General features: G+C 39.8%; 1 protein-coding gene across 1 annotated transcript in view; it reads right to left on the reverse strand.

Annotated features, from left to right (window-relative positions):
* CRYL1 (crystallin lambda 1) overlaps window positions 1-17,137 on the reverse strand; it is a 51,053-nt gene that overhangs the window by 13,696 nt on the left and 20,220 nt on the right. Inside the window, exons 4-6 of the mRNA XM_054271569.1 lie at window positions 15,186-15,347; window positions 11,014-11,208; window positions 2,623-2,728 (exon numbers count right to left, since the gene is read on the reverse strand). Coding sequence (XP_054127544.1) covers window positions 2,623-2,728; window positions 11,014-11,208; window positions 15,186-15,347 — 463 coding nt within the window. The remainder of the gene's footprint in view (window positions 1-2,622; window positions 2,729-11,013; window positions 11,209-15,185; window positions 15,348-17,137) is intronic.

Consider the following 17,137-nt stretch of genomic DNA (forward strand, 5'->3'; position numbering starts at 1 on the left):
GAATAAATTTATTCAAATCCAAACAATGTCACATCAGCATAACAAAACAAAACAAAAAAAGAGGGACTCTCCCTCTACAAATAACACTATTTTCTCTCACATGCTTCCTTCATCCTTCCTCACTGATTAACAAATAGTTTAAGACTGTGGGCAACTAATATCTTATACTGTAAAAGATGGCAGCTGCTGTGAAGCTGACAGGCTAATGAAAAGGATAGAGGCACTTTTTTGTGTGCACCTCCACTTCCTTCCGCAAATAAAAAAAAGACAGTATTAGTACAGAGCATCGGAGAAGGCTTTCATAGAATCATAAAGTCTTTAGGTTGGAAAAGACTTCTAAGATCAAGTCCAACTGTTAACCCAACATTGCCAAGTTCACCAGCAAACCACATCCCTGACTGCCACATCTACATGTCTCTTCAATGCCTCCAGGGATGGCGACACAACCACTTCCCTGGGCAGCCTGTTCCAATGCTTAACAACCCCTACCATGAATAATTTTTCCCTAATATCCAATCTAAACCTTCCCTGGTGCAACTTTAAGCCATTTCCTCTTGTCCTATCACTTGTTACCTGGGAGAACAGACTGATCTCCACTTGGCTGCACCCTCCTGTCAGGCAGCTGCAGAGAGTGATGAGGGCCCCCTGAGCCTCCTTCTCTCCAGGCTGAACACCCCCAGCTCCCTCAGCTGCCCCTCACAGCACTTGTGCTCCAGACCCTTCCCCAGCTCCGTTGCCCTTCCCTGGACACGCTCCAGCCCCTCAATGTCTCTCTGGCACTGAGGGGCCCAGAACTGAGCGCAGGATTGGAGCTGTGGCCTCAGCAGTGCTGGGTACAGGGGGACGGTCACTGCCCTGCTCCTGCTGGCCACACCTGGCTGATCCAGGCCAGGATGCCATCGGCCTTCTGGGCCACCTGGGCCCACTCTGGATCATGTTCAGCTGCTGTCAACCAGCACCGCCAGGTCCTTTTCCACCAGGAAGCTTCCCAGGCACTGCCCCCAGCCTGCAGCACTGCCTGGGGTTGTTGTGAGGCCAAGTCTCACAGTGCAGAACCTGGACTTGGCCTTGTTGAATATCATGCAATTGGTCTTGACATCCAGTATGACCAGATCACTCTGCGGGGCCCTCCTGCCCTCCAGCAAATCAACACTCCCACCTAACTTGGTGTCATCAGCAAATTTACTAAGGGCATACTAAGGGCACACCTGATCTCTTCATCCAGATCATCAATGAAGATATTAAACAGGACTGGGCCCAGCACTGAACCCTGGGAGCACCACTTTGTGACCAGCCTCCAGCTGAAAGTAATTCCATTCCTCACCACTCTCTAGGCCCAGCCATCCAGACAGTCTTTTAAGCATTGAGCAGCCAGTTTCTCCAGGAGGATGCTTTGGAAAATGGTGTCAAAGGCTTTACTAAAATCCAGATAGACAACATCTTTTTCCTCATTCACTAAGCAGATCATCTTGCTTTAGAAGGAGATCAGGTTAGTCAAGCAAATCCTTGGCAATATTATTCCACATTATGTGAAGCAATACTGGGCAACCAAAGAGAAGTTGGCACTGGCACAGAACTATGAACATAAGCCATCACATGTCCTGACATCAGCAATTTTGATTTAAACCAACTGATGAGAGCAAGAGCCTGAGTCACTCTGTGAGCCCATAAACAGGAGCAGCCCTAGACTCAGAGACAATGTATCTGCAAGTGCAGGAGTGAAGCAATCCTTCTCACAACCCAAGTTACTGAGCCAGCCAACAAGGTGCTGTTGTGGAAATGGTTCAGTGCACAAGTGTACTGCAGCATTGCCTAGAAGATCCAGCAGCAGAGCAGAGCCTACCATGTCAAGGACCATACAATAGCAAAATAAAGACACAGCCCATAATATAAAGAGCTAGTATTTAGGTGATCTTAACTTTTTCAAGTTTTTGTGTTTTGTTGAAATCTTTGCTCAAACCTTTGTGACGCTGATCCATAATTTTTATTTCATTTTACACAATTCACTTTTTTGAATAGTATATGTGAATCCCAAGTAAATAAAAACATCTAAACGTATTAATTATGCAAGACAGATGTCAAACTGTTTCTTGACTGTTTTGTCAAGTCAGCTTTGTATGCACAGGATTTTGCTGACAAAAGTACTTTTATTTCATTCAGGATATAAGCTTAAAACACAGCAGCTCCAGGGATATTTACAAATTCAGCTTTGCTACAAATTCAGCAGCAGGGGGGTATTCATGTGTGGAAAGTGATTTTCTGTTGACACTGGATTATCAGCTAAACTTTTTCAATATTTTTTTTTACCTGACACTCAGATGGTTCAGAACTATGACTACAGCAATGTTATCAAAGTATGATGGGATGAATCTCAGAAAAAATTTGTTACACAGCTAGTGTTTTAATAGGTTGTTATCTTTCATCTGATCATTTGAAACAAGATAATCAATATCCATTTCCTTCCACTGACCTCACACTTTAAATAAGTTTTCCTTAGCATTACATTTAAAAAAGAGACAAGCCTAGTTGCAGCAATCCTAACCTGGTTTGTTACATAACATTTCCAGTGTCTTGTGCAAAGCAAGCCCTCCCTTCATATTTATAACATTTTACACTACCTACCTTCTGCATTAAGATGCATGGTTTCCAGAGGTCCAATAAATGCGTATCGCATTCCCAATCCATCAGACATCACAAGGTCTAGATCAGTAGGAGATATTACTCCTTCCTAAGCAGCAAAAGTACAACAGGAAGGAAGACAGGTTAATGTTTGCTTTTAACACAAAATTTCCCATTTTTTTTGTATATAATTAAAAATTAGGGAAGTAATAAAAACTAAGTCTAGAAATAGCAGTTAGGATTTCAAAGAGAAAAACAAACTGCTTGCCAGAAATGTCCATCTACTATGCAAGCTTTCATACAGTTCAGCATAAGCATTCATTCATATCTCTAGGACTGTACTTCCTAGTCCCAGAAACTGAGAATTGGAGAAGAAAGCAAGCGTGACACTCTTAATAGCACATGGCCTAAAGAGTTTATATCAAATCCAAGTGCTATATCACTCCTTTTAAATACAGGAATTTTGGCTAAATTTACACCTCCCTTCATATTATCTTAGTTCTGGATTTTTGGGCAGAGTCCCAATTAGTAGAATGGTGGTGCACCAGAGGGTACTGCTCCTGAGGCCACCTGCAAAAAAGGCTGGGTCCAAGCACGCAGGCAATGCAGTTGCCACTCCCTTCCACAAAACTCACCCAACATTCAACCTACTCAGCCTCAACCTGCCCAGGGTTCTCGAGTTCACGGACAGCCTCACATCTCGAGAGCTGGCAGGATACACAGCAAGCAAAATGAAGCACTTCTTGTGTTAGAAGTTGAGCATTGCTATTCCACCCACATGCAGCACTTACAAAACAGCCAATGCCTCCATCAGGTTGGGGCAAGCACAGAAAGGCTTGTAAAAAGTGATTTACAGTTCTTTACCTGAACAGATTTACTTGAGAAGAATACTTTTTATTACATGAGGTTGTTTTCCACCTCTTAGAAAGATATGACTTAATGAAGACTTGTTCTAACTGCTTTGATCAGGTTTTGAGAACTTGTCCTCTTTATTCCCAGAGACATGAAAACATTTCCTTCTGGGTAGGAAGGTGGAAGAGATGCTGAACTGCTTGTAATTTATCTTTTTACCCTATTCTGAGGTGCTCAGCCTACTCAGTGCCTCTTCCTTAACAAGTCCCTTTAAGCTTCAGAATACTCATACTCATTTACTCATCTGCTTAGATAAAACCACATCATTTTCTGTTAAGTTTCTCTCTTGCAAGGCCCTGTCTGAATGCCCCTTTGTATCATGCAGTCATGGGCTAGAGTTACGGGCACACAGCTCTTCTGATCTGTAGTAGACATTGACATCTAAGCTAGACATCTAGACTCTCTTCATAATCACCAGGGGAAAAAGGAAATCAGCATCCTAAAGCAGGCATCTAGAGGAGGTAAGATGAGTTGTGTCCTAAAAGGGCCTAATTCTCCTCACCAATTGAAAGATGAGTAAGAAGCTTAGATATCACAGTCTACATTTTCAAGATCCCATCTTAAATGAGCTGAATCTCACCCACAGTGTCTTCCTGCATCCATGATTTACATAATCTACTGCTACTTTAAAAGAAACTTTAAAGCCACAAATGAACATAACTTCTACAGCTGGCCACAGACATCAAGTTTCATCATCTCAGGCCTATACTGAAACTTCTGTAAGACAACCTCAAGACTCAACCTGTTAGTAGGCCTTGTTCCTATCAACCAAGCCAGTCTGAATCCCTATTGCAGAACTCTGATTTGAAAAGGAAACACTGACATAATTATTAAGATCTATGTACCATATTTGGAACACACAGTTCTCCTAACAATTAGCCATAAAATGGCAGGGATAAGAAAGCATTATTTTCTTCAAATTAAAGGTAAAGCATAGACATGGTAAGCAAACTCCTCTAGAGGCAGACAGAAAGGTCTGCATAAAAACAGGACTAAACAAAAACCTCAGAGAGAATTCAGATTACAGACCAGCATCAGGATAACTAACACAGGCACCATACATTCTGTGAAAGCTTTTTCCCCTGACATGACAATGCAACTTCTCTGAACAACATCAGCAAAGTCAACAAAAGTGTTCTTCTGTAGGGAATGCTTCATCCAAACAATGAGTTGTGCTGCTAAAGCTGTGCTTGATGAGTAGTTCCCCCCTGCCCCCACTGGCTGACATGGATTTGTGGACAAAAGACTAACCACAAATTCCAGACAAGCATTTGAACCACAGCAGCAGTTAAAAACTGTAAACATAATGTTAAAAGAGTTAACAGGCTCTTGAAGCACTTTAGAATCATTGGAAAATAATTTCCAAATTAATAACTTACTTTCTTTGGATACCATAGTCCATAGTCCTCATATTTTTGAAGACCAGGTGCCCTCAGAATCATGAGTACTTTGCTCTTGGCCTTTTGATATAGCTGCAATTTGATGTTTTCAGCTGCCAAAAGGCAAAAATTGCTCCTACCAGAAGGAAACTATGACAGATCCCTTCAGTTGAGGGATACAGTGTTCTACACAAATGAGCTCAGATTCTTCTTGTCAAAAAGACCCTTCTAAAGAAAAATTTTTACTTCTCTTCATAAATTAGAACACATAAACGATAAACAAGTTAGACCTTCCTACCCTAGGCAATAACCCTACTCTCATTTATGGTAAGGAGATAATCAGTTGTTGGAATGATTCACCTGGCTGCAAGGTCAGCAAGGTGTCTTCCACAAAGATTTATGTTTGTGCTAGGAACTAAACAAGAAAGAGTTCCCATCCGGTTTCACTAAGTGTAGGTGTGAATTAATCTTCCCAAGGGGATTTTTCATCCTGGATTACCCTTCTGGTAAGCCTCTGCCTCCAGCACTTGTCAGTGGGAAGAACTATGGTAGGAGTTCACTAGAAGCTCTTACAGCTACTCAATTAAGATTTAAAATCAATTCCACCACAATCCTCAGTGATCCCATTGGCCAGTCAAATTTCAAAATCTAGACTATCTCAGAATCCTTCACACTTCTTATGACAACATTTATATACCATAATCTCATTTTCCTAGAGATTCTAATCTCCAGTGATACCACAGGATTATCCTAATGAACCTTTGGTATTTTATTAGTGCTTCTCCCTATGCAGGGATCCTTTTCACCTTTCCAAAAAGCTGTGGTGGTTCCGCAGTCTCCAGCATTAGGCTCTGACCCAACCTGCCTGGTTTTAATGAGCAGTCTTTCTTTTCATCTCTGAGTCACACCTACATCACAACTTCTGTCATGGACTTGGTTTGCAATCATACCAAATGTAAGGGCCAAAAGACATCACAATCTTACTTTTTTCAGATTCTACCGATTCATCATGTTCTCCTGTTCACTCCAGTCTGTTGAAGAGTTATTTTGGGCTTCACTGCCTCCTGGACCACATACTTTCTGCTTCCAAATCTGCCACTTCATCCTCTCTCTTTCCCAAATTCAGTATTCTTTCTTTTTTCTTCCTCTGATTGCCACCATACATGCATTCTGTCTTAGCAGTACTTGTTACACCCTCCACTTCACTATCACTTCAATCAAGTCCCTTCCATCCACACCCTGATGAAATCTTTTTCCAGTCCTGTCATTTTGAGCAGATAACTTTTCTCCTATATCCCTCTACATCTTTCCATTTCATAATGTTTAAGAAACTTGTTGTTCTCCACACTTCACACCTCCTTGCTTTACTGGCCTTTATCTTCCTTCTTCCATGGCACCCTCACTCACTCACCCTGTAAGAAACACTTAGTATCAAAACTATTTCTCTTCCTGTCCCTTTAAATTTCCTTTTTATGATATTTCCCATTTTATGAGGCACTGTAACTAAATGTTTAATCCTATATCTTCAATCTTTTGGGAAAAGGGTCTGAATAACACTGTAGTATGATTAATAGTAAGGAATTTGGGCTTTAAAAGTCTTGTCAGCATTTAAAGTCTGCTAAGCTAGTCACTTGAGAAAAGAGAGGTACATAAATTAATGATTTGAAGCCAATGCACCTGACTGCCACAAAAACAAACTAAAATGGACACAAAGCCAAACCATGACTTTATTTTCCAAAATATTAACAAAAATTTAATAGCTGTCTGTTCTTTCATGTTTTACAATGACTATAACATAAAAGAAGATCGACTTTAAGAGAAAAAAACCACATTAAGACAGTATTAAAATGTTATGCAGAGATAAGTAGAGTATGTACACAATCCATCCTGTAACACTTTTAACATGTTCCTAAAACTGAAACAGCTGAAACTCCTAAATTATATCAAGGTTAAAAACTGTTATGCTTCACCTGCTATCTCTGCTGCTGTGTTTTATGAGCTCCTTGCAAATTCCAGGTGATGCTTAGGGAAATATTTCAAAAAGGTAAGATTTCACTCAGTGATCCACAGTTAAATGACAATCATAGCTACTCAGAGTAAGGCTTGAGACTCCTGAAGTGTTTGGTTGTTATTTTCTGGATTATGTTTAACCAAAATTTTACCTTCACAACAAGATAAAGTCAAGCCATTTAATTAATACCCCTTGCAACATAATCCTAAACTACTCTAAAATGTACTGGTAAAAGTACAAAAGTAATGATGTCTACAGTGCACAGTGTGCTTCCCAGGCAAATATGGGCAGTAAGCTTCTGCTCCAAGAGTTATGAACAAAATCAGACACACCAGTGACCACTGTCAATGGAGATGTGAGAAAGCAAATAAATGGTAACAGAGAATAACAGAGAAAGCAGTTGAGGTATTTTTCCTGTCACTGGCTGAAGGTTATTCTAATATTCCAAATTGGTAATATAAAAATTTAGGGTTGATAAGAGAGGAATAAGGATCTTCAACCTCAACATCTCACAGAACTTCTTTTACTCTCAGCTTTTATCAGCTTTGCAACATTTCTACCAGAGCCCTAGCAATTGAATACATAAATAAGAAACCTACATGAATGCCAGTCTCAGATAGGCTATGAGGTCCTACAAAAAGTTCTCAGACACATGACCTTAAAGAGACGAAAGGGAGTGCTCTCACTATCTGCTTTAGCATGGAATAAATGTGGAGCATGAGGAGACACAGATAACTGATACAAAAATTTCCTGCCACGAACACCTGCACTGCCCAAATGCTTGGGACTTGCAAGTCAAAGCAATCTTTGAAAAGACATCTTGTCACTAAAAGACTAACTCAGACCCAAAATGAAATCTATTTTGTAGCACTCTTGCTTCAAAGAGAAGCACTTGCTTGAAGTACATCTTTTAGACCCATAAAAGAATCCATGGTCTTTGCTTCTGAGTTGTTGTAAAATCAAACTTCTGCATTCTGTAATCTACATTCCTAATGATCCACATAAACAAAGTCCTCAGCATTCAACAGTGCATCTCCAAATGAGTTTTCTTTCTCCTACTTTCCAACAAATTGGCTCTCAACTTTCAAGCCTATTATTTTTTACCACTTTACCACTACACTTCCCACTCCCACATTCAGACCAGTCCTGTATTCAAAGCACTCATTTTGTGCCCAGCTGTAAAATGCCAGCCTCCCTGTGTGTGCAGCTGGGAACCCCAGCATCTTCAGCAAAGACAAACTGCATCCCAACACTCAGGTTTCTCATTGCTGCTTTAATCTCTTTGCCCTGAGTTATGCTCCTCTCTGTGCTCCGGCATCCATGCCACATGCAACTTGAGCACCATGTGGAGTCCTGAGCCTGCACCCAGATTTCTGTGTTGGCAGAGCCTTACCTCAGATTTCTGGTTGTGTTAAAAGTGTGTCCTACTCTTGGACCCACAAGGCAGAAGTCAGCAAGCCTCACACAGCATTCAGCAAGCAGATATCTTTACCACATTTCCTTCTAAACAGCTGCATCTTTACTGTCATGCTCTGTATCAGAGCCTTTCTCCCATAACATGACTCCTCACCCATGTCTCATCCATCCCAACAGAGCGCTGTTAAAGAAAAGAGAAAGACTGACAGGTTGTCAGTTTCCCAGACAAATTTGAGAACTAAAACATATTCTGCAAGCTAATCAGCCTATTTATTACAACGTTTTCAAGAGAAATGCTGTAAATACAGCTGTACTGCATGTCTGTCCTGCCACCAATGACTTGAACAGGACATTAGTAGTTCTACTGGAGAAACTTCCACTAGTTTCTTTAATGAAATAAGCTCAACTGACTGAAAAAACCCAAAAAATACCCCAACCAATCAACCAACCAACAAAAAACCCCAACAAAACAACACAACAATCCCCCAGTGCTTCTCAGAGTAATGAAAACATTTGTTTGAGATGTAACCAACATGAGTAAAATCGGATTTTTAGGAGTCTCTCAAAGATAGAGTTGGGGAGACTGATGTTTTCAACAGTAAGAACAGGAAAGTGACTTCACAATCAGAAGCAAGAATTATGTTTCCCTATTTGGAAAGTGGAATACACGAAAAGAACATGACTTGCAATAAAAATTACTGAGTTGGCAGCAGAACAGTAGAAACACACAAACTGGCCCAGGCCTGCAGCTCTCACCTATCTGCAGGGATCCTCCTCCCATCAAAGGCACTGTGCAGCCTGAAGTCACACAGCTGAAACTATACACCTTTGACAGATGCTACTGTTCAGGCTTCTGGAATGGAAATACAGCCACCAAAGTTGTTAAGTTTAAATGTGTGTTTGGCTGAAACGCTGTAAAATTCTACAAGAACAGAACAACTTGGAAACTTTGATTTACAACAAAAGCAACTTTCTATATCTGTCAGCCCTTCAAGCACTATTTTATTACTATTCAAATCACCACCACTGCCACAAAAGCATCCATATAACAGGTTCATACTAAAGTTTTGCTTCAACTCAGTACTTCCTTTCCAACAGCAGCCCAAGAAGTGTTCTTAAATGCCTTCCACAGCAAGACCAAACAGAGAATGATACTTTCAGGGATATGTACTGTACTGCCTCAGCTCCCAGCAGCCCAGTCTTTGAGACTTTGAAGTTGGAGGTTGCTTCTGCACAGTCCAACATGAATGTATCTAAATGATCCCTGGATCCATTCAAATTTTTAGCATCCTAGGTTACTATGGCAGTGGCTTCCACCATTGAATTTATGCTCCGAGATGTGAAAGAATCCTGTTAGATTTTTGAGACATTACCTGAATGTCTGTGCTGACCGGTCCACAAGGGACAAAAAGCACAAACTAAAAACTCAGAAAGTTACATCTGAATAGGAAGAAAAAAAAAATCTTTACTTAGAGAGTGACAGAGCACTGGAGCAGGCTGCCCAATGAGAATGAATGTTTTCCTCCGAAGTTATTCAAACCCACCTAGACGTGATCCTGTGCACCCTGCTGTAGTAGGAGGATGGGATTAGATCTCCAGAGGTTCCTTCCAATCCAAACTATTCTGTAATTTTACGTTCCTGTCTTTTCTATTCTATGTTTTCCAACATGACTACAGCTTTCTGAAGGTGTTTTTCTTATCATAAACTTGAGACTTTGTATTAAAAGTTTAACAACAGACGCCATTTTTATAATTTAAATAAACATCTTCAGTAGTAGATCAGTTCCTTCCTCACAACACTTTCACTTATTACTATTATTCACCACCTCCTTTATATTGCTGTATTAGGTTGCTAGTGAAAGCCAGCTACAGGTAAGCAAAATCAGTTCAGCAACTATGTTTAAACACTTCTTTGGAAAAAGAATTGCTTTGTTTACAGAAATATTACCTTAGTTTTAAGATCTTTACCTGCATTTGTGCACATGGTTGTTTTAAACAGCTTGAAAAATAAAAACACTCCACAACAAGAAAGTAAGTCCCATTAAAGCTCAGTTGAAACTCTTCTCAAGAGAATAGCAACAGACTCATAACCTAGCTCCTGCTGAAAGATGAGACTCAGCACAGAGCAGCTAACTGTGGGAAAAGCTGAAGGCACACAAACAAATGATTCTCAGCTAGAAGTCTGAATGGACAGAAGGAGGAGAAATCTGTCTTTACCTACAAGTATCAAGTAACAGTTAAACCTATGAGTGCAGTTCCTGAAAGGCCAAAGAGAAAACCATTTAAAATATTTTCAAGACCACTGTACAGTAAGCCAACAACACTAGAAAAGACCAAAGAAAATTATGAGAAGCCTACAAAAATAAAAATTGGTATTTTGCTTCCTGTGCTTTTAAAATAATTCTTTTGATTGCCCTAAAAATAACAGTATTCTGAAAAAAGAAAGCAGGATAAAGAATAATTTTTACCATTGCATATCACCTCATTTTTGTCGGTCTTTGCTTTTTGTAACTGACATCACTTCTTACTGGGCTTACTTTACATTTAAATATACATTTTATGTTCATAAGGGACAGCTGAACAAAGATGACACAAATTTAAAGGGTGTTTAAATATAAAATCTCACTTATCACATCTACAGAACTGAACAAGTACTGAAAAAGAAGATATACATACACCCACAAGTCTCCAAGCTTCACTTATCACTGCATACTGCAGTCGATTCAGAACAAACCCCTCAATTTCTCTGTTCAGTTTGACAGGAGACTGACCAATCTTCTTCATCAGGGCATATGTTCTCTCTGTCGTAGAAGGATCTGTTTCTGGATGAGGAACAATTTCAACCAACGGCACAAAGTAAGGTGGATTTACCTCAAGAAGAAAAACAAAAGAAGAACATCAGCCACCAACAGAACAAGTTAATATAAAGCATCTTTATAGATGGCACTAGCTTGGATAATTTCCAGGGAACACAGCAAGCCTGATATTCAGACTTTGACAGACTTCACTAATCCAATAAAAGCTGGTGCATTAACTCAAATTAAAAGAAATTAAACTTGCAGTAAATCAAACTCTGTTTAACCCCAGCAAAATTCATGGAGCTACACCAGAGATGACAGCACTCAAACAGTACTGCAAGACTTTATTCTGACTTGAGGAACTGTTTGCTCAATATTCAGGCTAGTTGTTGTTCTAAGACATATGGTCACCACCTGTCTTTCCAAATTAAGCAAGGCATTTCCTTTTAGACAGGAACTTTATAGCGAAAGTATTGCAAAACACCACCTGTAAAATGCAACACTTAACAGATAAGCAGCTACTGGCCCCAAGCCTGTAAATATATGCTAAATACAGTAACAGATATCACATAAAACATACTTTGAAAATGTTGCAGAACAGGTTACCTTCAAACACTGTACTTAGAAAAAAATAAATTACCTCTCCCTGACTCTTCCTAAATGTAATTTCTCGTCAAGTCAAGACCTTTGTGTTATGTATTTTTGCAGTAAAAACCAAAAAATGCTAAAGAACATCCTGGAAAGAGCTAAAAGTTCTTCAGGTCATAGTGTTACAGACAGTTAAACCGCATGCATTCTCTTTCCAAAGCAGCAGTCCTTCAGCTGTACTCTTAAAGGCGCTAAATTCAGCTCTCCATGTAGCTGCAGGCAATAAAAGGGGCTAACATATAATAAAGTTACTACCAGGAATAACACTGACATTTGAAGGATGGCAATTAACTACTGATTCTTTCATCATGCTCCCTTATAGTCAACTACTCTTAACCATGCTCCTGTAAATGCAAGGACAGGATTTAGTCACAGGAATGTGCAAGTAGCCTTTCCTCCCTGCATGTTCTTTCTTTTCAGTATTTACATGGTTCCCTTTCCTGCAGGGTCTGACATGTGCTCTAGCTACTGATGTAACACACTTCATTCCTTTTAGAGGGCCTTGTGTCCCAATACAGCCTCTCTCACATCAGTAGTTTTGGCACTGCCATCAGCAATGCTGAGTACGGTGTGGTGGATGGACACCATCCAGTGGTGCCAGGCAATTGAGCAAGACCCAAAGCACTGCAAGCATCAAGACATTCTCTAAGGCTTAAGTATATCACAGGTTCCAGTCAGAAAGAGGACAGGTTAATTGTTGAGAGAGACTAAGGCTATTAAAAATTTCTTGGAAGATTACTGTTGACAGTGATCTTATTGAAGTATTCCATTTCATGAACTTGGCACAGGGAGCATATGGGTGTGCTCATGAGCACACTGAGGAGACACAGGAAGGCAATTTTTCAGGAGTGAGATAATAAATATTGGTAAAAACTGAAGGTAGTAGAACATAGATGAAGTAGGGAATGGGGGAAAGTTTCTAAAAATGAGAAGTATTTCAGGGAACAGAAGGTCACCTTAGCGTAACAAAGACACAGCTAAGAAAGGAGATAACAAAGAAAATGCTGAAAAGAATTAAGTTACAGAAAAGCTGTCAACAAACATAAATATTAATTTTAATGGACTAGTAATAAGATTGGAACAAAAATTAGAAGACACAAACAATTTCTAACAGCAGTACTGGAGTTTAAAAAATAATCGGAGAGAGTTTAATGAAGTTTTAAGGTTATTTGACTGCAGGGTTTCCTGTGCAACAGGGGACTTCACTCAGTGGCACAGTCTCCTCTAGCCCCATATTTCTAGTTGTGTGGTCTAGCAGGCCTATACAGTACATGAGAAGAGAACCACCCTGCAGCAGACCCCTATTGATCCATTGCCTGAAACTGCTTTCAGAGAACAGCTGTATCTGTTTTGTACTGTAACATAAGGATTGTGTGCTTTTCTATCATACAGCTGTGCTGAGAGATTCTTTTTTTCTAATTACTGAACCATGTTAAGCAAAGGGATGAACTGCTTCTGCCCTTTGGGCACTTCATTTCATTTTATCTCAACACCCTCACTCATGCCAGAGGCTCTACAACTTTAGCTTTTAATTCTTCTGGTATATCAAATTCCACACTTGTTTTCAGTGTCTTGCAGAGTTGCTTGCTTCCTGCAGCCATCAAATCCTACTTTTGTGTTCAAGATCTTAGTTAAAAATAAAACAAAACAAAAACCCACCCAAAGCCAACAACTACTACAAAGCAAGCATGTTTCCTGATGCAGATGCAGAAAGGCCCCTGGAAGAGTACACTGCTTTACAGCTTCTTTGGTACACTCAGTACAGCTGAGTGAAGCTGAGATTACTACAAAAACAGTCTTATTTGGACTGCAAAGCCATTTGGGAACAATTAGACACTTTAAGGTACTCCAGAGTGTTCGTTTTGACAAAATACATATCCTTACAACAGAAATGCAGAAAATGTTTATGCAGAGACCACCTTTCCAGATCTGATAAAATCTGGTTTCAGGAGTCACTTCTACAAAGACTGCAGTTCAGACTAAACAAAGTCAACTGGTACAGACCAGCTTGGGAAAACAGTAAGAAAGAGTACAGTAAAATCAAAGACTGACAATCATGCAGCCAGGAACCAGTTAAAAAAAAAGAAATTGTATAGTTACTTAATATAGAAATGTTGCAGAGACATTATCTCTTCTCTTGCACTAGAGAAGACTACAACCCTGGAAGTAAGAGATAAGAAACTATTAAACTCTAGACTGGAGAAAGACTAGATCTAGGCACAGATATATATTTTGAAATTTGACCTTTTTATAATTAAAAGGGATTGAAAACTTGTTATACAGAAGAAAAACAAACCAAGCCTTTTTTTCCCTTTGCCACACAGGCACTCCAAGGCACAGTGGTGGTGGAGGTATATCAGAAAGGCACTGACCAAATGCTTTGATACTACAGCAGGAGGCTACAGGTAGCTGTAGAGACACTACAGTGAAGCAGTGCTGTATTTTTGTGCTCTTGTGCATGCCCAAGGAATTTACTTTACTTTTCATTTACTTTACACTCTGAGGGATGCCCTGGAGAGATATCATGTAGTTACCAAACTGCAGAGACCAGGGCAGTACCTATCTTCATGACAACAGTTCTCTTTAACTGATCAGCTGACCACCCAACTAACACTGGGTTAACAAATTCTTTACCTTCTTGAATAGTGGAAAACAGAAGCAGTAAGAATCCCAGTGATGATCAAGATAAAATGCTCTTCCATGTGGAGGAGAGATGCTGCCTGGCAGTTCCAAACAGACCTCTACAGAAGCCCACAAGTGCCTTTGACCATTCTGAGGTTCTGCTGCAACCTCCAGTCATTCCATTTTTGCATCACTGCCCTGTCCAGGTTGGTCATGAAGCATGCAAATTCAGCTCCAAATCCAATTTGTTCCCTTTCATCATTCCTTAATTCCTCTTTCAGAAATTAAGAAATATTGCTTCTGCATCACAAGTCTGAAGAAACTGGAGTCTAGATTTCCCATCTTTTATCAATATATCCTGACAAGCACATGAAGCTCAGTGTTTGGATTCTTACTGTTACCCAACAGAAGCTAAGAAAGGATACTAGAAAAGACTAATAATGATACAAGAATAAAATAGCAATGTTATGAGCTTGTACACAAAACATAGAATTCCTACATTTTGAAAGCCACTAGTTTGAGAAACACACAACAATATGAACACAACAACTCACACAGAACATATCTTGATCCAACAGCATGCAACATGCTACATCCTCTCAATTTTGTAGATTAGTGCTGCGGCTCACAGAATAACCAAACTACAGCTTTTTTGAAAAATTGGCCCTGCACACTAACAATTGCACACAACAGCCCCAAACACCCTTCTGAGTCTTTCAGACTGCAGGAAGGAGTTTGGGCAGCAGTTTACACAAAAAGGAAACATGCCATCTTACTTACAGGATGTGACACGATGCACTGCTTAACATGTTTAAGGCCAGTGAACAATTTGCTGGGTAAGAGACAAGAGGTCGAGCTGCTCAAGATAACATTGTCACCCACAATAAGATCCAACTGACCAAAAATCTTCTTTTTCAGTTCCAGATTTTCTGGAGTGCATTCCTGGAATAAAACCAAAAAACAGTATTAGAAGTTATGTAGTTCAATAGTATCTATCTATACATCTCAGACTTCACTGATCCCATCCTGGATTGATATTTATGAATTCAGCACAAACCATCTGTTTTAATCAGCCTAGATATATCAGTGAGCCAGTAACATAAAAATATCTTCCCACAGTTAAAGAAATGGAAAGCCCAAGAGTTTATGTACAGCAGAAGATGGACCACCACACGCTACAGGAGATTTAATACACAAGAAAATATTCTGTTTTGTCTAAAATACAGACTTTAACTCACACAAGGAGATAACACAATACAGAGGAATAAGACCTGGTCTCCACTTTTTTTTTAAGAGTATCTCACATGATAGAAGTCAGTATTCTCTCTAAGACAAGATGGAAATGAACAGGTGTATCTCAAAGGAAGAAAAACTTACAAACTCCAGAACTATGGCAGGAGATTCCAAGGTACATCTCTGCAACCTTTGCTTAAACAACTCCTAGAGTTGAAATTAATGAAGATACTTATGCATTTTAAGTATGAGGGTCACTGAGAAAGACTTCTGGAGACCATCTGAAGTAGAATGAATGCTATCAAAACCCCTACCAAAGCTACTGAGCACATTCAGATCTACATCACTGTGTGAAATTTTACATGTGAGCCAAGAGCCACAACCTACAATCACAGGATTCCCAAAGTTATCTCCAGGAGATGCCTGAGGGACAGCATGCAAAGATCCACTAGTCTGGGAGGAGAAGGACATGGGATAATAACTACAGTGGATCCCACAAGCAACACAAAAGTCTTCACCCTGTGAGAAGAAAATGGAGGAAGAAGGCCAACCTGTTTCCAAGGGGTTTTGGAAGAGTTTAAAAAAATCCAAACAGGTTCCCAAAGTTGCAAAACATCAGCCTTCCCTTTAAAACACAAAGAAAATACCTGCTCTTTTCCAACTCTAACCTTCTCCTACCTGCCAGTACTTCATTCTGTCCTTTCTGTTATGTTGAACTACACACAGCAAGGTTAGAGGGAAAGGCTACACATTTGATGTAATCCAAAATTTACATTTAACATCTGCTGCTTCAGACAGACTCTGTGGCAAGAATGCCCAGGGCCAGAGGTTTTAAACCAAAAAATGGGTTAAAAGTAATTTGAAGTCTTAAAAAATAAGTTGCATGGAACAGTACTAAAGGTTCCATGATGCAAAAGCGATAAACAGGGTCATTTAAGAACTCCAGATAGAGCCCAAAGTATTAGACAGCCTTATCAAAACAAAATGATACTCTGCTCATAGTTCCAGAATCCCTGCTTGTTGGTTAAGTTTAAATAGTTTCTTTTAGTGAAGCCAAAGATGATGAGAACTCTGCAGATACTGTTCAAGCTAATAAAAGAGGTGCTTTGAATAGGTTTGTGAACTTGAAACTCTAAGCCTGCTCTCACATCAGATGATAATCAAAAAGGCAAACTCAAATCTGCTGGAAACTCAAACCTGCCATGGTTACGTAAGGTTTCTGAATGGGCCATTTGCTTGGAGTATTTTGCATAGTGTCTCAATTGTATTCAGGTTGTTGGACCACTGCAATAAAGCTTCTGTTCTCAAGCATGCAATTATTTTCTAAGAGACATCAATTCCCTGAAGAACAGGGGGAAAATTAAGCTCTAAACAATCCATTAAACAGGAACCTCACTTGCAGTCAGTTTTGAAGCCTGGAGAGGTCTGAAGCTATTCTGTTTACCATGAGAAAGGGAATATCAGAAAGAGAGCAGGTAAGATATGGGTTTAAAGCTACC

The sequence above is a fragment of the Melozone crissalis genome, unplaced genomic scaffold (genome assembly GCF_028551555.1).
Source record: "Melozone crissalis strain CALT ecotype California unplaced genomic scaffold, PUWL_Pcris_2 ptg000013l_1, whole genome shotgun sequence".
Taxonomy (NCBI): Eukaryota; Metazoa; Chordata; class Aves; order Passeriformes; family Passerellidae; genus Melozone; species Melozone crissalis.